At 41.3% G+C, this 26,751-nt stretch overlaps 1 protein-coding gene across 2 annotated transcripts in view; it reads right to left on the minus strand.

The window, feature by feature from the left end:
- Window positions 1–568: 568 nt before the first annotated feature.
- Window positions 569–26,751, minus strand: part of ube2o (ubiquitin-conjugating enzyme E2O) — an 81,294-nt gene continuing 55,111 nt past the window's right edge. The window contains exons 11-20 of one of the 2 annotated variants that reach the window (XM_084424838.1): window positions 25,188–25,342; window positions 24,862–24,974; window positions 24,659–24,781; window positions 16,247–16,336; window positions 15,860–16,130; window positions 7,618–8,088; window positions 6,437–6,573; window positions 6,076–6,279; window positions 3,251–3,308; window positions 569–1,728 (exon numbers count right to left, since the gene is read on the minus strand). In XM_084424838.1, the coding sequence (XP_084280964.1) occupies window positions 974–1,728; window positions 3,251–3,308; window positions 6,076–6,279; window positions 6,437–6,573; window positions 7,618–8,088; window positions 15,860–16,130; window positions 16,247–16,336; window positions 24,659–24,781; window positions 24,862–24,974; window positions 25,188–25,342 (2,377 nt within the window). In that variant the 3' untranslated portion in view covers window positions 569–973. The remainder of the gene's footprint in view (window positions 1,729–3,250; window positions 3,309–6,075; window positions 6,280–6,436; window positions 6,574–7,617; window positions 8,089–15,859; window positions 16,131–16,246; window positions 16,337–24,658; window positions 24,782–24,861; window positions 24,975–25,187; window positions 25,343–26,751) is intronic. The other variant, XM_084424839.1, reaches the window with a different exon arrangement.

Consider the following 26,751-nt stretch of genomic DNA (forward strand, 5'->3'; position numbering starts at 1 on the left):
AGTTGAAAATATTTCTGTTGTAACATGGAGTTTAAGGGAGAGGGAAAGGGGATGTTAGATTCCAGTTTTAAGAGTCAAGAGACACACTTAGTGTGTCTGGTTGCTTTTTGATTTTTAAATGTAAACTTGACACTCAACTTTCATATGATTTCGGTGCAAAACACTAGCAGGAATGATCAGGCTCTGTACAGTATAGATGACTGGCCAGTTGTACAACTGTCTTTTTTGGATCAAAAAGCAAGTCACCAACACCTTTAAAAGAATGATGATATTGATCAAGACTGAAAAAGCAATGCAACATATAAAGCAGCACTACATTTGGAAATATGGAGCAAAGAGGAAGTCACGCTTGGAAATATAGTTATTTGATGAACCAAGGACCAAAAAAAAAACCAATTGTGGGCACATCTGATCTGAAACTTCATCCTTACTCCTTTTTTCTGCAAGCGAACTCTTCCTTCCACTTGTGCAAATCAATATGTGGTGACAGTCTGGTGGTAATCCCATCAAAAATAAAAAATAAAACAAAATAACAGTAGCAAAGGACAACACCTAAGACCAATAGGAGTATCCCTCTGGCACGGTTTATAACCAAAACTCTTGAAAAATAAGTCACAACACAACAAAAGATTCAGTCATGCCTTCAGTATCTCTTAATGTCTCATATCTGTCCATACTTCCCTGAGAGAGCGGTGTGACGGCAGAGTTGTTGTCAGGGAAACAAGATAGAAGCATATGATATTTCAACATTGTTTAATACAAACAAATAATATGTGCTGCCACCCCCATGACCAATGAGGCAACAACAAACAAAGCAACTAAAGATGTGCTACAAAGCAATTAACAAAGGCTGCTAGGAACATTTACAGCCTGATGAGGAGATCCAAGTTCCTTGCCAAGGGTTAAAGGGGAAAAACACAGCTCTTGGGTTGAATAAACCGGGAGAAAAGAAAAAAAAAACGCTGGAGGGCAATTATTTGTTTTCTGGGTATTCAGGAACGCCAGCAGCTGTAAGAGTAGCTCGATACTGCTGCAAAACTACACGCATGCTCTTTACAAAGCCTTTGGAAAGAGGGAAGAGTGGGAATCCAATATCTGGATAGCCACTGCGCTCTGGTAGGAAGCTCCGATAGCTCTTTCTCCGTTTCTTTGGTCTCACAGCCGGCTGAGACTCCTGACATGGTTTTACACTTTGAGATGTCACAAAACCAGATGCCCCTTCAAAACCTTCTGGTATTTCTGATCCTGCACCACCCACCACTGAGCTATCACAATCAGAGTTCTGGCTCAGGTCCCGTTGCCTGGCTGATCCAGGAGGTAAACTGGGCCCCACTGTGGAAGGACTGAGACCCGAGTCCTCAAGCTCCTCTTCACTTCGCACATCCTGTTTGCTTGGACTACTGTGGGCCAGAGCTGAGGGGATCTCCTCCAAAGGTTCTGCATGGAGGCTGCCAACCCCACATCGTGAAGCACGGTCGGTCACTGCCCCATCCAAATCTAGCCAGGACTCCAGCCGATGGACCAGCCGCCAGCCATTGCAGGCAAAGTGCTCACAGATCTCCTGCTGAAAGACCTCCACAGGCTGCTGGAGAAGTAGAGTCATTGACTGCACCATCTTAATGAGTGCCATTTCATTGTAGCAGCGACTGTTCTCGTAACCCTCTTGAAGTCCTCTGTCACTGTCAAAGCCAGCCTCATTATAGTATGGCTCATTGACAAGGATCAGACCTAAAGTGGTGGAGACAAAATACACTTAAAAATGTTAGAATGTTATTAATAGTCTTGCAGGTACAATAGCAAAAAAACAGGAGTGCCTCTAATGAAATCATACAATTAAAATTAAATTTAATAATTTAAGTTTCAAATAAACACATTTCCAAAGCCTGACCCTCCAAAAGTGATACTTAAGGGGAGACACGGCAGGCAAAAACATCGATTTTTCATGCAGTAGTCAGTTTTGAGATTTTGGCCGAGTTTACTCCTTCAATATGTATTCTTTCAAGCTGCTATAAAGAAAACGCTGAAAATATACATTACGATGTTTATTTTATTACATTTTGTTTACTTGCGGCAGTAAGTTTCTCCCGAATTTACCAGGAAGTTAGTATTCCAACGCGACATGCCGAGCTCCGTCTGTTCACTGAAGTCTGTCATGTCCGGGATCGTTGTAAAGCTCTGAGTCTCATGCACAACGCTATGTAAACCAAATATGGGCATTTCCTTTCTATCAGTAACCAATCGTGAATGTCCAAAGGGGGATTTAAAGCTAACGACGAAATCTCATTTAGAACTATTAAATCTTTAACTGCCGTTTTCTCAAAAATTCTTATTTTTTTGCGTTTTTTTGTCATTCTCCAGTAGAAACATCTCAGCCTATGTAGCACCTATGTACACCAAACTTTCCAGTTATACACTTAGCAGTATTCTGAAGATCTGTTCAGAGGGATTTGTTAATAAATCATTCCTGGCCTGATTTATGTGACATTTTTATTTAAAAAAAAAGGTGAAAATCGATATTTTAAGGCTATGGACAGTATATTTTGATTTCCTAGTTAATGAAAGCATATATCCTGAAATCCCTCTTAACATCTTTTTTCATCTTGTGTGGAATCAAAATGAAAAAATAATTTTGCTTCTGGCTTTATCATATTTTCAGATATATCTACTGAAAAAATATGCAAAATTGCACATATTTAATGAGATAATACCTAATTTGCATAATTAAACATAAAAATTTCAAAAACTTGTAAAACATTTTTTTTATGAACTTGTGTAAGTAATGAACTGAGGAAGTTTCATGGTGATATCTATTATTTTAAAATTTTACCCTATTCACCTGTAGTGTCTCGCCTTAAAGGAATAGTTCACCCAAATATAAAAATTCTGTTATTTACTCTGACTTTCATCAAAATATATTCTTTACTATTTCACAGATGACAGAATGTTGGAAACCAAACAGTTTTGGTCCCCATTGTATGGACCAAAAAAAACCCCACAGAGACATTTCTCAAAATATCTTCTATTATGTTACACAGAAGAAAAAAAGTTTTGGAATGACATGAGGGTGAATAAATGATGACAGATGAAATATCCTTTTAATGTAGATGATATTAAATGAATAGTAGGGCTACTACTGCACTAATCACAAGATCCCATATGGTTTTCAACCTAAATATGGGTTTAAACCTAAATTTAAAAATTACCACAAAAATATACTCTATGTTTTATACTATATACATTTTTAATTAACCTTGTATAGAGATAAGCACTTGCAGTAGACTGGATTTGCTGGTCCATCTTTCAGTACCCTGTGAAAGGAAACAAAAATCACACGTCAGCATTGACTAGTAATTATACAATGCAATTAAGGGCATCAAGGATTTGGTGATAAAGCCAAATTGTGCTTTTCATGAATCATATTAACAGAGTGGTCAATCAAATAATCAAAATGTATCTTTTGAAGTAAAAGAGTTTGATATTTGTAGGGGTGACCCCGAATAGTCGAAGATTCGATGCTTCGATAGGAGGAGCCTGATTCGACTACCGATCTCATGGTCGAATCTTCGCAGAGGTGTTATGAAACGAGGATCATGCCACTTTGGCTATATGAGGGCGCTCAATTTCTCATAGAACTAGCTTTTATGTCAATACGTTAATATTCAGCCTATTATGATAATGCTGTATATACAAATGTGCAAAGAAAGAAGCTTTTAATAAATATTTTTTAACGTGCGTGAATAAATCCAAACACCCCGTGACAGATTTAAGTTTCACTTTCGATCCGTGACCGACAGAGGAGCGTCTTCGCGGCAAGGATTTAAATCTTTAACAATGTCTGGGATAAGAAAATCTAAAGTGAGGATGTACACCATCAGAAAGGATATTCTCCAAGGCTGGATTTAGCATCAGGAAAACCATTATCGCACTTCTGCCGGCCAACGTTAACATGTTTCACGCATAGACTGGGTTTCACGTTAGAATGTATTTTATCCGCGCGCACAATTTGAAAAGACTCCAACGGACACAGACAGAGTGAAAGGCTGGATTTGTTCTCGCAATCAGGTAGGGTACAAGTGATTTCAAAACTTTTCAGCCGGTTCTAATTAGATTTTTGGATGCTGTGAACATTTTTAGCTAAAAAGACTGCCTCCAGTTTAGCATTTATTGTTGTTTCTGCAGTTAAAAAGACAAAGTAGAAAATTCTGGCTACTATCGTTATTTTAATAATTTCTTTATTTTATTTTATTTATTAATCTGTCAGGGTTATCTAATCTAACTATTTATGGCTTGTGTTTTGAATATATGTTCCCCTGCACTTTAGGCATTTTGCACACATTTGCTCCTCATCTTGTGACTTGATTCTAATTTATTTCGTTTTGTATTTTTTATTTATTAGAAAGGTATAGGCCTATTCTGTTCTAATTTAATTTTAGTAAATTAATTGTTTATTTTTTCGGTGCATCGATGTTGTGCTGTAGGCTGGCCTGCTCGCACAGGTAATTTAGCCGATTTAATTTGATTTGCATGTGAAATGCAAATCCTGTCTGCAGTGTGGCCTTTCTGGAGTTATGTTATTTCTTAGTTTTATTGATCCAAAATGTTTTTATACATTTTCTTCTATATCTTTGTGTGATTTTCTGTACATCGCGGCTTTGAAACGTTAAAGCCCCGCCCCCATACACATGATTCGACTATTAGTCGACTATAGGCAAGACATGACGATTCTGATTCGACTATGAAAATCCATAGTCGGGGACAGCCCTAGATATTTGAAAACACAACAACTGGATGACAAGCAATTTCCTACTACTTAATTCTGAAAAAACAGAGATTCTAATTATTGGACAAAAAAACGTCCTCACGTAATAACCTGGAATACTGTCTAACACTTGATGGCTGCTCTGTCAAGTCCTCGTCGTCGGTTAGGAACCTGGGTGTGCTCTTTGATACCAATCTTTCATTTGAAAGTCATGTGTCTATTATCTGTAAAACCAGAACCAGGAAGTATGACCATATTAGCCCGGTTCTGTCAACACTGCATTGGCTTCCTATTAAACAAAGTATAAATTGAAAAATATTGCTGATTACTTACAAAGTACTAAATGGTTTAGCTCCCCAGTACTTGAGCGAGCTCTTAACGCATTATAGTCCGTCACGTCTATTGCAATCTCAAAATTCCGGCCAGTTGATAATACTTAGAATATCAAAATCAACTGCTGGCGGTAGATCCTTTTCCTATTTAGCACCAAAACTTTGGAACAATCTTCCTAACATTGTCCGGGAAGCAGACACACTCTGTCAGTTCAAATCTAGACTAAAAATACATCTCTTTTGACCTAGCATACACATAGCGCATTATAGACTTCTATAATTCAATGTTAGGCTGCATAGATTAGGTCAGCCGGAACCAGGAATGCTCCCCATAAATCCTGATGTACTTGTTACATCATAAAAAGGATGGCGTCTACGCTAATATTAGTCTCTGTTTATCCGAGGTTTACCGCAGTCAGCTGGATCCAGGTCGGATCCAGATCTGATGAAGGACCTGCGCCTGGACACGATGACAAGAAAAGCAGTCCTGAAGTGTCAACCAGTCCCTCCCCTGTGAAGGCCTCCTTCCCTTTACCTCAGTACAGATAAAATGTTGTTGGGATAATTCCGATTTGCATGACTACGTAGACGCGACAAAAAAATTCTGTATTATAAAAGGCTAGACAAGTAGTTTATTGAGGGTTGATTTGTAAAGAAGGACTAAACGCCTGCGCACATATATATTCAAACGCGCATACCTTTGGATTGAACACGTAAAGCGCATGTGCACGTAATGCGCATCTGTGTTTTTACGGGTTTGCGTTTTTGAGGTTTGCGCAGAGATAACGGATAATCATTTGCACCTTCGAACCTATTTCAGGGAGTGCGTTCTCGAGACACCAGGTGCTGTTGTTGTGCGGATGGGCGGACAGAGCGTGTTAGGGTTTTCCTGTTAGAACGGGGTTGTGTTAGCTGATATGGCAATATCAGTCAGAAACAGTCATAAACCAGTCAGAAATTAGAACAGAAAGTACGTCAGCTCACCTTTCCAATCCAGGTGCCGAGAAGACTGACACAAACCTTCCCATTGTCATAGAGGTTGGGATTAAGTCGGCCACTGCACTGAGACAGGTAACGGAAGAGAGGAGGAACAGCAGGATAGATATTAGGAAGCTGAATATCAAAGAGAAAGAGTCCATCCTCGTAGGGAGTGCGGTTAGGGCCCTTAATGAAAGCTGAGAAAAGGTCCTGAAGAAAACGACAGGAAAGGTTAATCGAAGAAAAGAGGAACTTTTGATGGAATTTTCACAATTGTTTTCCATACTTTGTAAAATAAACTAAATGCAACAATCAAAATAAATACTAGGAAGAGTTCATAAATATGTAGTAAGCAAGGCAAATTTACCATTCTGTCCTCAAAAGTCTTCACCATGATGCCATCGGGCAGAGAGGTGGCCAGCAGTGCCATTTCTTTCCTTACAGTGCTAAAGAACTTCTTTGCCTCTGCTGGCTGGAATTCCATTTTTTTAAAAGAGTGGGTGTCTATGGCAAGAAAGAGGGGGCATTTTTAGATGGCAAAGTGCTGTATGTGATGATTTTTGTTCAAGAAGATATAAATAATTGCCTATTGTTCATATAAGAAGGCACTTTCATGAAAATATACAGTAGCAAGTCAATAATTCTTAGGGCTGCCCTCGACTAAAAATGTTTCTAGTCGACTAGTCGTTCATTTAAGCGATTAGTCAACTAATTGCACGCGTATATTAATAAGTCATATAAATAAATCATGATAATGAGCCTTTAATTGCCTATATATTACATAGCCTAATCAGCGCTCAAGCGTTTGCATAAAGCTTGCCACAGCGCACCAGCAAAAGTAATGATTATGATTGTCGTGAAAAAACAGTTTTTGACGTTTTCTAAAAATATATTTCTCATGTCTGTGAGGTAAGTATACACTGAGTTTTGGTTTATTTTTTTAAGTTCACAGAGACGACAGAAAGCGCATCCTGTTTGTTTTCTTTATTTTACAAAGGCACAACTTTTTCTTGTTATTGCAAGTTTACACAAATAAAAGTAGAATGACGTTATCTCTCTTATCTGTACGACCAAAAAATGACAGAGTATTTTAAGTTGTTTCCATCTGTTGTCAGGGAAAAATGCAAGTGATCGCACCGTCACCTCCACGTCAGATAGTAAAGCGCGCTATACTCTAGATTCGACACTCCGCACAAACACTTGGATATGCGTCTAATAATAGCACACATGTATCTAGGTTGACGTTGGAGCGAGCAGTCAAGTTACTGACATGTTTCAAATGATAAGCCATATTTGAGGTCATATTTGCCCAACATACTGTAATTACCACAAGGACCCGCCGTTAACGATCTGTCCCTCATGGACTGTGTGACTTTGTCACTTCTTGTGGAGTTTTTTTCTTTTCAGTGACTAACCGACTAATAAAATGTTTGGTCGACTAAGGCTTTTCTAGTTGACTAATGATTAGTTGAATATTAGGGGGCAGCCCTAATAATTCTAATGTTATTAAAAAAAAAAAAAAAAAAAAGTTTGGAGTACAGTAAGTACCTGGTGCCCATTCCAAAACAGAAAACACTTCCCCTTTAGCACTGGTGAAGGTGACACCTGGTTTGCCTCCACTCTGCTGACACAAAACTGGTGTGTCACTAGGCCACTCAGAACGCAGAGGCGTCTGTGGTTCAGCTAGCACTGGCGCCATCACCCTCTCCTCCTCTATAGCAGCCTCCATTTTATCTTCTTCTACAATGGCCACATTGTCTAGAGTCTTTTTCAGGTTTTCCTGAAGTTTCTTAATATCATCCAGAAAGCGTTTTTCTTTTGTGGGTTTGGCATCAGCAGGGGTTGTGGCAGCAGTTGCGGCTGATGGTTCGGCAGTGGGTGAAGTGGGTGATCCGGTCCAGAGCTGCTCAACAGTCATGTTCTTTAAACTTTCTAAAATCTTTAGGGCTTCTTTAAGCTCACGAAATCCTCGTGGTGGAGTCTCTTTACTGGGCTTCTCTTCAGGCGCAGCAACTCCACCTATGCAAGGAAAAATAATTAGCCTTTAGGTGAAAACACCAATTGCAACATCAAAGACAGACAACACTGATGTCCAGGGCCATTTACTAGTGGGAAAAAGTGGGTTTGGACAACAATGTTCCCCCACCAAATAAACTGTACAAGGGGCCCAGAAAACCTAGTGATGCCACTGATGTATTTTTTTAAATTATTATTATTATTATTTTTTTGTAGTAGTAGTAGTATTTGAGTTTATTGCCATATCAGCATATTACATGGCAGATACATATTAAACATTTAACAACATAATATCATAAATACAAACATTTTATAAAATTCAACTTAGACAAAAAAAAAAACATTAAAAAAAAAATAAATAATAATAATAATAATAATTAGTACATGTACACAATGAGTACAATTATATAAAATATTCTTTAAATGTACTTGTGCCAAAAAAAAAAACAAAAAAAAAAAACTTCTGGATCCATAAATAATAACGTTGTCCTAATAAAAAGCGCTGTCTCGTAACATTAAAGATTGGGCAGTCCAAAAGTATATTTCACAGACAAGTTGGTACTACAGTATTGACATTTTGGTGCTTCTTCACCCTTGACTCAGTCTAATATGACCTATCCAACACCTTGTAAATACAACTTGGTCGTGCCTTGATTTAAAAGAGTAGACATCTTTTACCAACCACAGAATTTATTTTAAATAATGTGTTATTTTGATATTCTACCTATTCTGCTTGCCGTTTCTCTAATATATTTTGGTTGATTAAGGGATTTATGTCCGAAGGTGGGATTTGGCATTCACTGATTCTTTCTGCAAAAACTAATGCAACCATGTCTGCTTGCTCATTTCCAATAATGCCACTATGTCCTGGAATCCAGCAGAAAACAATGTTGTACTTGAGTCTCCATAACTGATTTGCTTTGATTAATATATCAATGATATATTGTATACTTTGTCTTCAAAGACTCAAAAATTTGTAAACAGGATTTTTGATCAATAAACACTATAAAGTGCCGTCCTCCTGCATTTTCAATATGTTCCAACTTCCAAGGCTAGTAATAGGGCACGAGCTTCTGCTGTAAAAATGGAACTTTGGTCTGGGATACGAATGCCATACTTTTGGTGGCCAATTACTGCTGCTGCAGACATGTGATTGTCAATCTTTGACCCATCAGTATAGATAGGATTATGATGTGGAGACATGCTGATGATAAAGAAGTGGATGAGTTTCAGCCTTCTTATAACAGGACAATTCCAAATTGATGCATAACTTTTTCGAACTGGACAAAAGTGAATCTAGCTTAGATTGTCAAGATTTATATCCAAGTTAGAGGCCATAAGAGGTCTTATTCGTATTCCAAAGGGTCTGATATAACTGGGTCTGGCATCATACAGATATAAACATTGTAGGTAGAAAATTGACTTATACGCTGGATTATGCTGATTTTTCTTTATCTTGATTGCATATTGAAGATATAATTTCAAGCGTCTAAATTGAAGAGATGGTCCATTTGCTTCAGTGTATAGACTTTAAACTGGAGAGGTCCTGAAAGCTCCTAAGGCAAGTCTCAATCCTTGATGGTAAACAGTACCTAGCATTTACAAATATGATTTTCTAGCAGAGCTATAAACTATGCTCCCATGATTCAGCCAGGAACAGACCAACAGTCTATATAGCTGCAAAAGAACTGTGCAATCAGCACCCCATTTTGTTTTTTCTAGTACCTTAATAATACTCAATGCTATTAGACATATGTTCCTTAGATACTTTAAGTGGGGAATAAAAGTCATTGTATTATCTCACTAGTAAACATAAAAATGTAGCTTCTTTGACAACTTTGATGGGCTCTCAGTCAATAAAGAATTGTGGATCATGATGCAAGGACCACAAAAGTGAATACAAATAGTTTTTGTCTTAGAGAATCTAAAACCATTAGCCGCTTTCCGACCAAGTAGTTACAGGAACTTAGTTATAGGAACTGTCCACTTCTAAACAGTTCTATGAACTATTCTCCCCCAAACTCGGTTTTGCTGTTTGCGTTCGCACTGGCCAAGTGGCCATAGGAACTGGTAGGAGGGGTAAGGGAGTGACGCAAGCACGGCGACTTTTATTTTGACGGAGCGACGGACCTTTATTTCGACGGCGCTGAGAACGCCAGAGCAAACAATGCTCGCATTCTCTGTGTTCATTAGTTAGCGATCTGTCTAACAGTACTGTTTAACATGTTATTAGATAGAATTGTTATAGAAAGTACACAGTATATGAAAAAAGTTATTAGCCTATGCCGTGTGGTTGATGTCCAGTGTTGCTAGCTGAGCAGAAATACCTAATCATGTTTGACTTGGTCCCCTCAAAGTTGCGTTGGATTTTCTCTTCAGCATAAAGGTTTAGAGGCCCATCTATCACTGTTTTCCATGTTTGTATCTAGTTTCTGGAGTAAATATATAGGCTATAATCTGTGTGTTTACATATAGCTGTTTTAAAAATGTCAGGTGCTGGTGTTTTGCGTGCGTTCGGTCATCAGCGTACACTAACGTCACGGGTAGTTCCTATAGTGCTGGTTTAGACCCTACTCTGAAGTAGGAGCTAAATTAGTTCCTCCAAATGGAGTTCCTAGAACTAAAGTCGTTCCTAGTTGGCGTGTTCACACCGCAGGCACATACGGGTACTTTAGCCAATAGTTCTAGGAACTGTGAAAAGGTTCCTCCGGTTGGAAAGCGGCTATTGTCAACGCTATTGGTCAGTAATTGTTGGGGTCGGTGTGATCCTTGCCTGGTTTAGGAATTGGTATGATTAATGATTCTTGCCAGGATGGTGGAATAGTATCCATCTTCCAGATTTCATTAAAACATTTCAGCAGAACATGTAAGATGTTTTGAGGTAAGTGTTTCAGGAATTGATAAAGAACTTTGTCCGGGCCAACTGCAGTGTCATGGCAGCTACTTAAAGAATTTTAGAGTTCCTCTATCGAGAAAGGTTGGTTGTATAGTTCAATATTTTAAGTGTGAAAATTCAGTTCGCTCATTTCTTGCTTCATCCAAATTCTCTGTAATTTTGGATGATAATGTTTTTGCCATTTCATGTTTTTGAGTTAGTAGGGTATCTTGGTCATTAACGTTTTACTTGTAATCCGGTTTTCAGTTGTTGGTTGTTTATTAAATGTTCTCACTGCTTTTTTCCGTGTCTTAATAAGGTTTTTACATTTATCATTGAACCATGGACTTTGTTTCTTGAATTGTTTTGTAGAAGTTTTTGGAATAGTCTCATCAGCTACTGTAACCTAAATGAAGTCTTTGTATTGGTAAACCATTTTATGGGATCCTCTTGGTCCTGAGGTTTCTCATTGAATCTCTCAAAGCAAAGGGCTTGGAAAGCATACCAGTTAGCTTTTTGTATCTTCCATTTTTTAGGTCTTTGCTGTATTTATGTTAGTCTTGAAGTTATAATTAAAGGGAAGTGGTCACTCCCACAAAGATCGTCCCACACTTGCCATGCAAAAAAATATCAACAATTAATAGTTCAGGTTCACAAATAGTTAAATCAATGGCAGAAAAGGTTGCATGACCTGGATGGAGATAAGTTTTGTGCAATGTTAGACGAATTGCTATTGCCTGTAGGTTGGCATCAATTTCAATATGGCTGTGAATGACATAATTTCTTATTAATATAGTTGAGCCACCAAATGGGTGTTGAATATCTGGACCATACACATTAAAAAAGTAAAACTGTTTCAGAGACACACTGCAATTTAGGGTAAGATGGGACTCCTGGAGGCAAAAGCCAGAGGGTTAAACACCGCAGCTAAACGTTGTAATTCTGCAAAATTGTCTTAGAGACCACAGCAATTCCACTGTAATATATGCTTATCCAGCTTCAAGTGGGTAGAACAAGCCCCTTATTTCGAACATTTGGAGAAGGACTATGACTACGAGAGTACATATCCTCTTTCATTTCAATTTCTTTTGGAGGATCCATCTCCATATCCATCCATCTTCTTATCTTTACTTTCTTGATTTGTTTTGGGTTTTTGTGATGTTGATTTCTTATGACTTCTATTACTTGATTGGAAAGGGGAACTTTTGGGCATTTCTAAGAAAGTCCGTTCGTAGTCGAGTGGTAGAGCATTGGTCAGCAATGTCAATGACATGGGTTCAAACTCCGAACAAACACATGCAACTTTTTCCTTTTTTTTTTATGCAGAGATTTGTGTGTCCTGCAGTTCTAAAACACATTGATTTGTTACACCATAATTATTTTGCCTACATTTAGACTATAAATCTATAAATAATATAAAATAATATAAAAATAAATTTAGCCTACCATAAAGCAACAAATATTATCCAACAACAGTAGGCTATGGCTGAATTTATAATTTGAAATATTTAACAATTAATAAACTTTTATGACAAAAATACTATGACATGTAAATTATTTAATTCCTTCATAAACTTTAATAATGTTAGCCTATTAATGCTAGCCTTTAATAAAGTGTTTCCTCCTTGAAATGTTTAATTTCGGCACTGAAAACGTCTGTTCTTAATTTATTTTGCACTATTTACTATTCATGTTTGAACTGTACACAGCAACGCCGCAATTTATTTGTCTAAACAAATCTAAAATGTCGCAAGAATAAGAATAAGATTCTGTATTCCTCATTTTACATAAAATCGCACAGGGAATAAACAAATTCTATGCAAAACTGTAGGCTAATAAATAAATAAAACTGTCCCAAGACTTTATGTAAACCTTGAAAATGTACAATATATATTTACATTTTTTATATTTAACCCTCTGGGGACCAAGCTGTTTTTGGGGTCCTTGAGATGTTCTGACATGCTCTGACATTTGTGCTTTTTTCAGTTATTTATAAACATGTTAATGGAAAAGGTGTAAATTCACTCTATATAGCACAAACAGGGCTACCATAATATGCGAGCAACGTGTATGTAGATGTTTGTATTTTTAAGAGAATAATGTTTATGCGTGGTTATTGGAAAAAATTAAAATGAAAGTTGCTGAATTAAGACCACAAAACACATATTAAATATGTGTCCACAAGACTTTTGACTAATGGACGTTGTCCCTTTGAGTTCTAGCTTCAAAATTATGTGAAAATAGTCTTGCTTTATCGTTCACAAAAAAAAATACATTGATTTAAATGGTGTAAAACAGGTTTTGCTTGGAAAGCCAATATGCGAGGGGGAGGAGTAGTTTACACCTTAGATTACAATGTCCCACCCACTCTGCATAATGACTCTGCATAATTAGCCATTCATTCAGGTGTGACACTGACTGAGCCACAATGCAAGGACAAAAGATGCATTTAGAAGAAGACTTATATTGACCATTTAAGATTTCGCTTACATCTATCTTGTAAATATGTTTTGCTATTTTATTAAAAATGTTACAATTACAACAATAATTACAAGTTCAACAATATTTCAAGTGTACTCTTTCTTTGTAAAAAAGAAAAAGAAAAAAGATTATAGGCCTACATTTTATCATATGTATTCATTATTTTGAATATAGCAAATATATAATATATATATATATATATATATATATATATATATATAAATATATATAATATATATAAATAATATAGTTATATATATATATATATAGTTATATATATATATATATATATATATAACGTTAGATATGAGCAGAAATTGCTAAACAAAAGCTTAGGCTATTTGATGTGGCAGTATATTCTACAGTAGCCTAAAAACTGTACCCAAATCTAGTCAACAAGTGACTGACTGTAACGTTGTTTTTATGAAATATTAGGGCATATAAATGCTAATTTGCAGTTTAATACGTTGCTTATACAAATACATTTCAACATATTCCAGTCGATTTTTACTCATCTCAGTAGGCTATAGCAAAGCAGTTTATTCTTTCACACACAGACGCGCGATTCATATTTAGGCTAAACAGTCTTTACAAATATGTACCCTTCATTCATCTCACAGAAAGGCGAGTCATATTATAGAAATGCGATTCATCTTTTTGCGGTTTGCATAGGCCTACACTAACGTTATTCCATAACGTTATTCCACATCAACACTTGAGAAAAGAAAACAGCCTACCTCACTCCTCAGCGGGATCTGCTCCTCATATCAGGAGATATTGCTCCTGATATCAGCACTGTTCTGAGGAAACTTTTCTCCATAAGGTAGGCTATATTATGCCTCACTCGATTGCAACGCGCTTTGTTTACAGCTGATGTGGGCGTTCTCAGAATTTGCGTTTGAATAGCACGTGCTCTCCGGGGAGTGGTCAAATTACTTTTGAATGGCTCGTAATGAGCTCGACTGGAGTCGCTCTCTTTTTATACAGATTACAGAAGCTGAGAATATTTGTTTTTTATATAAATTACTTCATTTAAAAGATGCGATCTCAAGCTTTATGCCCGTGGGTCTGTTTGCCTGTTTGACTGAATTTTCGCGGAGTTATAGATCATTTTCGAACGCGTTTCAAATGGGAGTTTACTGACAGAGAGAAGGCAGAAATCGCATCATGTTAATTTTTCTTTATTTGTCAAAAAGCAAAACACTTTATTTTTATTGTGAGTATACAGAAAAAAAATAGAAACTGAACAGGATCGATTGATGTATTACACGAAAATGAAAGATCAAAATTAACAGAGCATTTAGTGTTTATTTTCATTGCTAAAAAAAAAAAACGTTTTTGGTCCCCAGAGGGTTAAAGCAATAGCATCCTATTTAGTAGGGGTGGCTCGCTCGATACCACTTTTTCATGTCCGATACCGATACCACAACCTTGAGTATCTGCCAATACCGATCCAATACCATCTTTTTCTCCCTCTTAAACAATTAAGCTGTTAATGGTTAACCCGAATCAGTCTAAAATAGTCAGAATATAAACACTTATAGTCGTACCGTAGTGATTCAGGATAAGACAAAAACATGGTTTGGGATTCACAATGTACTCGCTCATTATATCACAAAAAGTTATGGACTGCAGCCATCTAAAAAGCATCATGCTCAAACAGTGCAAGAAATGTTCTACTCCGTGTTGCATCGGTTAAGAGCAAATATTTACAATGTTGTTGTCAATAAGCAGGCCTAGCCTATCAATTAAAAATAAACATAACCTACTACTAATAAAAATGACAGACAATGAATAACAACGCTCCGAAAAGTGTTCAATAAATTGAATTGAATCAATAAATGTACCTTTCAAACGTTCTTATTTGTGACAATTATTAAACTAGACAACAAACTGATGTTGGCTTGGGAAACCAAAACCTTGAACTGGGACTCGAACTTGGATCGCCTTGAGCACAGTTGCACCACATGTTATTAAGCTGCCCACTAAGCTATTGTCTAATCACTCTTAATACTCCCATGCAAAGCCTAACTCAAGTAGCCTATACAACTACACTTTAACTCTTAATACGATATGCAAATGTGTAGCCTATATAATTCGCATTTCTATATATATTTTTTTATTATTTATTACAAGGAGAAAATTACATAATACATATTAAGACTTTTGTTTTATTTTTTTATATGGGGTATTAGTTGGCTACTGTATTATAAAGCAGTCCATGGTATAAAAAAAAAACGCGTTCTGGTTGAGTACCATCTGTATACTCCCTACAGAATGGAATCTCACTTAAGATGGCAAAATACTACATTTTCTGTATCCATTTTTTCCTCTTGTAAAACAATGTGAATGGACCAGAGTGAACACTTTATCTGATCCTTAATAATCCAGCAATATAAGTTGTAAGAGATTCATTACCTCCAGGAAGTTCAGGTGTGGAGACAGCTCCTGGTGAGTCTGTAGTCGTGGAAGCATGCACGCCATGGGTTTTGCCATCAGAAGTGACACCTATGTTGGGGGAGGAGACTGGGATGGTTTCCCCACCACCTGGTTCCTCTTCCACTTGTCCATTATCTGTCTCCCAGCTATCACTCTCATCTTCCCATTCTTCAGACGAGGCACCACTACTGCTGCCCTCTGCAGAGTCATAATATGTTTCTTCAATCTCAGACTCTACATTATACAAGTGCTAAGAGAGAAAGAATAAATTAGTGTTAGTTCCAGGGTCATAGGTGGGTGTGTGCATATTCAGTAGCAAATACTTTATCAGTTTAAAATTGAATGGCTCGATAGACTGGTGCATACCTGTGGCAAGACAATAGTCTTTGAATTATCAGCCCACACAACCTCCACTTTACTGCTCAGATCCACCCTGCACACTTGGCCAACAGATCTCTACATGGACAGTTGAGAAAATGACATGGAGACAATTAAAAAAATTGCAAAAAAATTGCAAAAAAAAAAGATAGAACAATCAAACAACCTTATAAGAGCACCAACTCATTTTGTCCACTTATATCAAATAATAAAAAGTTTTACTTTAAATAAATAAAAAAATGACTAGGTGCATTGAATAACAAAAATGACAATGGGGAGTTACATTTTACACTCAAACGTACTCGGTTACCTAACGTAACCTCGGTTCTCTCTAGAAGAGGGAACGAGTATTGCGTAAGTTGCTTACGCTACGGGAAAGTTGTCTTTTCTCGAGATCTGAAACCAAAAAATTATCCTTAATTTTGTATTTATTGTCAACGCAGTGCGGCAGCCAGCAGACCATAGCAGGCTGTATAAGCGTGCTCATTGGCTGTCCTGCGGCAACGGCAGCAGCCTATCGGTGAGCCCTGCGTGACGTCGCGCCCTCCACACGCCTCAGTCCGCCAGAATGGGTGTGGCTAGCGTGTATAAAAGAAGGGCTCACAGGCTGAAACTCTGGTTTTCATAGACTGAAGCGAATAAGCTCGCGGCGCGACACGGCAGGTTACGCAATACTCGTTCCCTCTTCTATAGAGAACCGAGGTTACGTTAGGTAACCGAGTACGTTCTCTTACGAGAGGTTCTCTCGTATTACGTAAGTTGCTTACGCTACGGAAACCCCTAGTCAACGCCATGCACGCCGAGCATCCACTGCATGAGTCCCAGGGGAGCCCGGGGAACACAACATGCGGGAACAGGCGGCCAGCAACGCGGGCCAGCACATGTCATAAGCACTTCATAGGAATACAGAGCGGCTCTGCCGGTCTATGTATAAACATGTGGAGAATGCGGCCAGCAGCGCGGGCCAGCACAGTACATAAGCACATCATAGGGAGAAAATAGAGAGGCTCCGCCGGTCTATGTATAGAGAGTATACAGTGAGGAAAATAAGTATTTGAACACCCTGCTATTTTGCAAGTTCTCCCACTTAGAAATCATGGAGGGGTCTGAAATTGTCATCGTAGGTGCATGTCCACTGTGAGAGACATAATCTTTAAAAAAAAATCCAGAAATCACAATATATGATTTTTTAACTATTTATTTGTATGATACAGCTGCAAATAAGTATTTGAACACCTGTCTATCAGCTAGAATTCTGACCCTCAAAGACCTGTTAGTCTGCCTTTAAAATGTCCACCTCCACTCCATTTATTATCCTAAATTAGATGCACCTGTTTGAGGTCGTTAGCTGCATAAAGACACCTGTCCACCCCATACAATCAGTAAGAATCCAACTACTAACATGGCCAAGACCAAAGAGCTGTCCAAAGACACTAGAGACAAAATCGTACACCTCCACAAGGCTGGAAAGGGCTACGGGGAAATTGCCAAGCAGCTTGGTGAAAAAAGGTCCACTGTTGGAGCAATCATTAGAAAATGGAAGAAGCTAAACATGACTGTCAATCTCCCTCGGACTGGGGCTCCATGCAAGATCTCACCTCGTGGGGTCTCAATGATCCTAAGAAAAGTGAGAAATCAGCCCAGAACTACACGGGAGGAGCTGGTCAATGACCTGAAAAGAGCTGGGACCACCGTTTCCAAGGTTACTGTTGGTAATACACTAAGACGTCATGGTTTGAAATCATGCATGGCACGGAAGGTTCCCCTGCTTAAACCAGCACGTCAAGGCCTGTCTTAAGTTTGCCAATGACCATTTGGATGATCCAGAGGAGTCATGGGAGAAAGTCATGTGGTCAGATGAGACCAAAATAGAACTTTTTGGTCATAATTCCACTAAACGTGTTTGGAGGAAGAAGAATGATGAGTACCATCCCAAGAACACCATCCCTACTGTGAAGCATGGGGGTGGTAGCATCATGCTTTGGGGGTGTTTTTCTGCACATGGGACAGGGCGACTGCACTGTATTAAGGAGAGGATGACCGGGGCCATGTATTGCGAAATTTTGGGGAACAACCTCTTTCCCTCAGTTAGAGCATTGAAGATGGGTCGAGGCTGGGTCTTCCAACATGACAATGACCCGAAGCACACAGCCAGGATAACCAAGGAGTGGCTCTGTAAGAAGCATATCAAGGTTCTGGCGTGGCCTAGCCAGTCTCCAGACCTAAACCCAATAGAGAATCTTTGGAGGGAGCTCAAACTCCGTGTTTCTCAGCGACAGCCCAGAAACCTGACTGATCTAGAGAAGATCTGTGTGGAGGAGTGGGCCAAAATCCCTCCTGCAGTGTGTGCAAACCTGGTGAAAAACTACAGGAAACGTTTGACCACTGTAATTGCAAACAAAGGCTACCGTACCAAATATTAACATTGATTTTCTCAGGTGTTCAAATACTTATTTGCAGCTGTATCATACAAATAAATAGTTAAAAAAATCATACATTGTGACCCCTCCATGATTTCTAAGTGGGAGAACTTGCAAAATAGCAGGGTGTTCAAATACTTATTTTCATCACTGTAAACCCCTAGCGCAGCTGAGTGGAGAATAGGCGGCCAGCAACGCGGGCCAGCACCAGTGCACAAGCATATGACTGGGAAATACAGAGCGGCTCCGCCGGTCTATATATAGAGAGTCTCATCCCTAGTGCAGCTCAACCAGAAGAGCTAGTAGTACATGAAGTAGTCTGCGCATGAAAACTGGGCAGAACATACACATCACTTAGACTGATAAAAGTTTAGCCTGCAAGGCGGGAACTTCCAGGTTATAAAACCTCACGAATGTAGAGGGGGAGGCCCAGCCTGCCGCCATACAAACGTCGTGGATAGAAATCCCGCTGGATCAAGCCCACGATGAAGCCATGCCTCTCGTGGAATGGGCTCTGATGCCCATAGGGCACTGCAGGTGTTTTGACGCATAAGCTGCTGCGATAGCGTCCACTATCCATCTGGATAGGCTATGTTTCGAGGCGGCGAGACCCTAGGTGCGCCCACCAAATGAAACAAAGAGCTGCTCAGAACGCCTTAAGGCGGCGGAGCACGTGATGTAAACTCTCAGCGCCCTGACGGGGCATAGGAGGTTATCACTGTCCTCGCTATCGGATGCTGGCAGAACCGATAGGGAGATGATTTGCGCCCTAAAGGGAGTACCAATCGCCTTGGGGACGTAACCGTGTCTCGGTTTGAGGATGACTTTAGAGTCATTTGGTCCGAACTCGAGACATGCGGGGCTAACAGATAGCGCGTGTAGATCCCCCACACGTTTTACTGAAGACAGGGCTATCAGAAAACGGTCTTGAGCGAGAGGTATTTCAGATCCACGGATTCTAATGGTTCAAAGGGAAACGCTTTCAGGGCCTCTAGGACCAAAGAAAGATCCCAAATAGGAACCGAGGGGGGCCGCGGGGGGTTCATCCTCCTGGCTCCTCTAAGGCAGTGGTTCCCAATTCCAGTCCTCGTGACCCACTGCTCTGCACATTTTGTATGTCTCCCTTATTTAACACACCTGAACCAGATCATCAGCTCATTAGGAGAGACTCCATGAACTGAACTGAGTGTGTCAGATAAGAGAGACCTACAAAATGTGCAGAGCAGTGGGTCACGAGGACTGGAATTGGGAACCACTGCTCTAAGGAAGCGGATGATGAGCTCGTTCCTTCCTATCGCACGGCTGCGCGTCGACTCTGCGAACGCAGCAATAGCCGCAACGTACACTTTGAGCGTTGAAGGGGACCTGCCCTTGTCCAACAGCTATGGAAGGAAGGAAAGCACCCACGAAACCCCCACACGTGCGTGGATCCAGGCTCTTTGTAGCGCACCATTTGGAGAACACTGACCATTTAGACGTGTAGAGTCTTCTCGTAGAAGGAGCTCTAGACTGCGTGATCGTGTTCACGACCCCTTCTGGCAAAGCAACGGGTATCCGTTGATTATCCACGCATGCAGAGACCAGCGCTCTGGATGGGGATGCCAAATTGATCCACCGGCTTGGGAGAGAAGGTCTTTCCTCACCGGGATAGGCCATGGGGCTACGTGCGACAGCCTCACCAGCTCTGGGAACCAGGTTTGGTTCTCCCATCGCGGGGCTACGAGGAGCACTGAGTGGCGCGTTTCCCTGATCTTCTTGATTACCTGTAGTAACAGTGAGATCGGAGGGAAAGCGTACAGCGGGCAGCTGGGCCAGTTTGGGCCAGCGCGTCCTCGATCTTCGAGAGGAATCTCGGGCAATGAGCGTTGTCTTTTGACGCAAAAAGGTCGACTTCCGCTTTGCCGAAAAGGCGCCACAGTGACAGGACTGTCTGAGGGTGCAGAGACCATTCTCCCGGGGGAATGTTGTCTCTGGACAGTCTGTCTGGGCCGACATTCATGTGGCCCGATACGTGTGCGGCTCTCAGCGAACGCAACGAGTGATGAGCCCACACGAGAAGGCGTTCTGTCAGTTTGCAGAGATTCCTGGATCTGACACCGCCCTGGTGGTTCACGCAGGACACCACGGACATGTTGTCCGAACGGACTAGAACATGGTGGCCCAGTATGTGTGGGAGGAAACGCTTGAGCGTGTTCTCGACCGCTATCATCTCCAAACAGTTTATATGGAGGCATTTCTCCTGGTCTGACCACAGGCCAAAGACCGGTCTGCCCTCGATAAGAGCGCCCCAACCTAAGTTGGAGGCGTCTGTCGAGATAACTTTTCGGTGCGAGATGGCTCCCATTGTCACTCCCCGCTGGAACAAGTCGGCCGCTAACCAGGGTCTCAGTGCTGAAACCAGCGTTGCATACGCAGTTGACCCAGCTGAAGCACTGCTGCAGCTGATGCCATACAACTCAGCATCCTCTGAAATGTTTTTAGAGGTGCGGCGCTGCCCATCTGGAAAGGCGCGGCCAGGCGTTGAACACGGCGCGCGCGCTGTGTCGACAGCCGGGCCGTCATTGCCACAGAGTCCAGTTCTAAACCCAGAAAAGAGGCTGACTGACTGGGCAGTAATGAGCTCTTGGTCCAGTTGACCGTGAGACCCAGGCTTTCCAGGTGGCTGAGAAGCACTGTTCTGTGAGAAATAAGTTCTTCCTCTGACTGTGCTAGAATCAGCCAATCGTCCAGATAGTTCAAAAACCGCACGCCCTGACATCTCAGGGGAGCGAGAGCCGTGTCCATGCACTTCGTGAATGTACGGGGTGCTGAAGACAGGCCGAACGGCAAGACGGTGTATTGATATACCTGACCGTCGAAGGCGAATCTCAAGAATGGCCTGTGACGGGGTATTATCTGAATCTGAAAATAAGCGTCTTTCAGATTGAGGGTAATAAACCAGTCTCCCGGGCGAATCTGCGCGAGGATCTGTCTGGTTGTGAGCATTTTGAACGGTCTTTTCATAAGAGCTTTGTTCAAATATCTCAGACCTCCGTCCTTCTTGGGCACGAGGAAGTAACGGCTGTAAAAGCCTGACTCGCTCAGAGAAGGAGGTACCGGTTCTATGGCCCCTTTGCACAGAAGCTTCGCTATTTCTGCCCGAAGTAGGTGTGCTACTTTCCCATTCACTCTCGTCTCGGTTCGTGCTTGAAAGCGCGGGGGACGGTGAGCGAACTGCAACGAATAGCCCTGCTATACTGTGCTCAGCACCCATACTGACACACCTGGAATAGCTTCCCATGCTTCTGCATGTACAGTTAAGGGCAGAATGGCCTCCGGGTTTCGATCGCCGCACTTCGTGGGGTCGAGAACCTGAATCAGAGGCATGGGCGTGGAGCGCGCGCTCTCGGTGCTTGAATACGGCGGCTCGCTGACAGCGATGGCTGGTCGTTTTACACACGATGTCCCGGTTGCTTTGGACGGGGAGCGTTTTGTGGGAAAAACCGGGACGCGCGAGCAGCGCCGGGGGTAAAGTGTTTGTCAGTAAGTGTGAGCGCTCGTGAGCGGGCACAGGACTTACATTCATAACGTGACCGGTAAGAGGTAACTTTGGCCGTGTACCAGAGCGGGCAGTGAGTAGGTGTGGGCACAGGTTTGTGGGCACATTTCCTACATTTAACATTCGAGCGGCATTTGCCAGCTTTATGAGAGTGGGCTCTGTGAGAGACACGGGGGTTATCGTGCTTGTGTGTAGGGGTGAACACTGAGACGTGGGCACATTTTCTACACTTAAAACACCAACGGCGTGAGCCGGATACCCAGGCATTACACTCCTTTTGAGATTTCTCTGGGTCGTCGTGAAAACGGCGGTTGCGTGCAGGCGAGCGGGTAGTATTTCCGGCTCGTTGGCTGCCAAATACACTTCTGCAGTAGCCTTTCTTAAGGGGACTGATAAAGCGGATGTGTTGTGTTTATCAGTAAGCGTGGGAGCTCACGGGCGGACACAAGACTTACACATAGCCGGAGTGTGTCGGCTTTATAGGTTTTGTCCCCTGGGATAAAAGTGTAGCAGAGCGGGCAGTGTGTAGGTGTGGGCACTGTTTTGTGAGCACATTTCCTACATTCAACACTCGAGCGGCATATGCCAGCTCTAGAGTGGGCTCTGCATGAGTGAATGACACAGGGGGAATCGTGCTTGTGTGTAGGGGTGAACACTGGGAAGCGGGCACATTTTCTACATTCAAGACACCATCGGCGTGAGCCGGATAACCAGAATTGTACTCTAATGAGATTTCTCTGGGTTGCCGTAGAAACGGTGTTTGGGTGCAGGCGAGCGGGTTGTACAATGCGCTCGTTGGCTGCGAAATACACATCTGCAGTCGCCTTCTTAAGGGGACTGACAGAGTGAAATGCTTGAAGGCTCATATGTTTAGACGCTCATAAATACTCGAACACCATCCTGAGAGCGGGAGGGTGCGAGAGGCGGGTTCGCTTTCTGTATGTAAGAAGCTGGCCGCGAGCTCGGAGAAGCAAACAGCATAATTTTGATCTGCCGCCAGAGCCAGGATTCGAACACGAGTCTCTGGCGCGAAAGCCTAAGATTTCGCCACTGAGCCACAGGGGGAAAACACTTAAGCTTTCAGTTAACGCGAGCATAAGAGAGCGTCATGTTCTGTGTCGGCGTTTGTTTGCAGGCGTGCATGTATTATAACAGGCTCGTTTAGTGCAATATTGATATTTCCAGTCGCCTGAACTTGAGAGGGGACTGAGAAATGTGTGAGAAATGGAGGTTGGTCCGGCCTCGGCGGGACTAACACTCTCTTTCCTCCTTCGCCGGTGAGTGACGCACGCGAACGGGGTCATCATGTTTGCGTCGGCGTTTGTATGCAGGCGTGCATGTAATATAACAGGCTCGTTTACTGCAATATTGATATTTCCAGCGACGTGCGCGAGGGGGGGTAGCTTTCTTGTAAAGAAAGCTAGCCCCGTGATCGTCCGCTTCTGACATCCCTTGCGAACGGCGCAGTTTGCGCGGCTTGAGCAGAGGGAGAGAGAGCGGGAAGAGAGAGCGTCATCAAGTTTTGCGTCGGCGTTTGTTTGCAGGCGTTCATGTATTATAACAGGCTTGTTTTACTGCAATATTGATATTTCCAGTCGCCTGAACTTAAGAGGGGACTGAGAAATGTGTGAGAAATGGAGGTTGGTCCGGCCTCGGCGGGACTAAAACACTCTTTTCTCCTTTCGCCGGTGAGTGACATGCGAGGGTGGGGTAGCTTTCTTGTAAAGTAAAGAAGCTAGCCCCGTGACCGTCCGCTTCTGACATCCCTTGCGAACGGCGCAGTTTGCGCGGCTCGAGCAGAGGGAGAGAGAGAGAGCGGGAAGTGAGAGGTGCGAGGCATTTGAAACAACGCCTCGTATGGAAATTTCTCTTTTAGAAGAGTGTGTGAAAAAGGATATATGACGCCGGATAGCGTAGCAGGCACGGATGGCTGAAGGCGGCAAAGACGACCGGCTTCCTCAGACGCTGTCCTAAGCTTGCTGGTCGCTTGTTTCAACGGCGGCATCTCTCAGAGTCCAGCGATGCGTAGAGCTTCGCTGAAGACATGAAAATCAGAGTTTCAGCCTGTGAGCCCTTCTTTTATACACGCTAGCCACACCCATTCTGGCAGGCTGAGGCGCGTGGAGGGCGCGAAGGGAGGGCTCACCGATAGGCTGCTGCAGTTGCCGCAGGACAGCCAATGAGCACGCTTATACAGCCTGCTATGGTCTGCTGCTGCTGCTGCTGCTGCTGCTGCTGCTGCTGCTGCCGCACTGCGATGACAATAAATACAAAATTAAGGATAATTTTTTGGCTTCAGATCTCGAGAAAAGACAACTTTCCCGTAGCGTAAGCAACTTACGCAATACGAGAGAACCTCTCGTAAGAGAACTTAAATGCACACTGGCAATGTGATAAGCCTGGAAAAGGTTTCAAATTTTCTATGCAAAATTATATATTTACCTCATTTTCACAGTCCTCTGTGTCAGAGTTGCCGATCCTTATGACAATATCCGTTGTGTGAAAATGGAAATCTGGATGATCAGCAATGTCATAAACACTAACGTCCTCCTCCTCCCCAATCACCTACATATACAAGATTAATTTGTTAAACAATATGAAAAAAGACAATCCCAAACACCTCTTAATGACAATATCAAAAATACCTCAACATTGTCGCCTGCAGCATTGAGCTTGACCCATTTGACTACACAGGTTCTGGCCTTATGATCACCTGACTGAATCACCCCATAGATGCCTGGATCATGAAGAGCCTGGGCTGCAGGAGCCAAAATCAGCAGGGTTTATTTTAAGTGAGTAAAGTGCAAAATCTAAATAAATTAGATTAGATTAGATTACCTATTTGCCAATTTAATTGTAATCAACCTAATATAAGGACTTTACTGATACATAAGCATGCTCCAACAAACAAAGGCATGACACAATTAAGAGCCATATTGAAAATGACAACTGTGTTATAAAAAGAACATACGTCGTTTGTCTAGAACATAGTCTCCCGGGCAGAACTCATGGTTGTCCAGGTGCTGGATAGGGATCAGGTCATTGGAGCGGATCCCTGTCTCTAATCTACCATCCTTCCACATCACATCTGCAGAGGTTACAGTGGAGACAACCTCAACTGCCACCCTACGCACAAACAGACATACCATTTAAGAGTGTATTCTAATTGAAGTCTTATTTAATTTGACAGAAATCTGATCTACTTTAAGTCTTTCTTTGAAGGGGTCATATCATAATATCTGACCATCTGATTAACAGATTGTGTTGCACATTTCAGCAAAGATTGTTTCATGAACCTTTCACAACGCAATTCAGTTTTTGCGACTTCAATGAAAACAATTTGATGTAAATCTAAACATCAGAGCCCATTCTTTGTGCATGAATTGAGTTATTTGGATTTAATGGTTTTGTATCATGTTGTAATTGTCACGTTGTCAACATGTCCGTAAGCTCAAACCTGCATGTAAGTGTAACATATACAGGATTACGCTTATGTGACTTCAATGCAGATCTGTCCCAGAGGCCAGATTAATTTTGATACAAAATATTTGTTCCACGTCTGATGAGGTGCAAATCTTAAAATATTATTCTGTGTTAAATATAAACAATTAACATGGTCTTGAACAAGTCCTTAACAATGAACACGTATATGTCTTTAAGGGTGTGTTAACACTTGGCATGTTTGGTTCGATTAAACCTGGTGCGATTGTTCTGTTAGTGTGGTTAATTTGAATGTGCGAACGCTGCCATCCGAACCCTGATGCGCACCAAACAAGCGGACCGAGAATGCTGAAAAAAATGGGTCTCAATCCTCTTCCAAACGAACTCTGGTGCGGTTCGAATGATATATGAACGCAACATGGAGCAAAGACATGTAAACAAACCAAAAACTGGAAGATGAGACCCTAAAAAGGACAGAATGCTCACGCATATAGTTTTTTTCTCGTTATAGTCATGATGTTGCCATCACAGTTAGGTACAGGCATCAGAACCGCGTCTCCTCGCAGCAGATCGTTTGTGTGCGTGACGGAGGGATTCCTGCCGCAAACAAAACTACAAATGTGAACACACCCTAATATTAAAAAGGAGTGTTATTTGTGTTTTTGTTTTGTTAATATGATCCATTTTGGCTCTCTTCTATTGAGCTGGAAAGAAATGACAGATTTTTTTTTTATGTCTTTGTCCTCTTGAAAAATTTCTTGATGTGCATATATATTATCTATGTTTTGCCAGAGTGATATAATACCACACGTCTCCTCAGCCATCTCCATACTATGAGAGACAGGTGAACAGATACAGAGCTCAACAAGGTAAGGTTTCATTATACTGTCCTTAGTCTCTCTGCATGCACATCAAAATGCTATTTTGACTTTGTTGCATCCCTAGGACCACAAAACAAAATGATCAAAACGGATGGAAATCATAATCATAATTTTTACAATTTTAGTTGCAATTCAACTTAATGATTTGATTATAATGACATTGCACTGAAATGCACTGTTCCTGAAGGAAACAGTTATACAAAAATTATGATT

This window comes from Rutilus rutilus, assembly GCF_951802725.1.
Source record: "Rutilus rutilus genome assembly, chromosome: 12".
NCBI classification, from domain to species: domain Eukaryota; kingdom Metazoa; phylum Chordata; class Actinopteri; order Cypriniformes; family Leuciscidae; genus Rutilus; species Rutilus rutilus.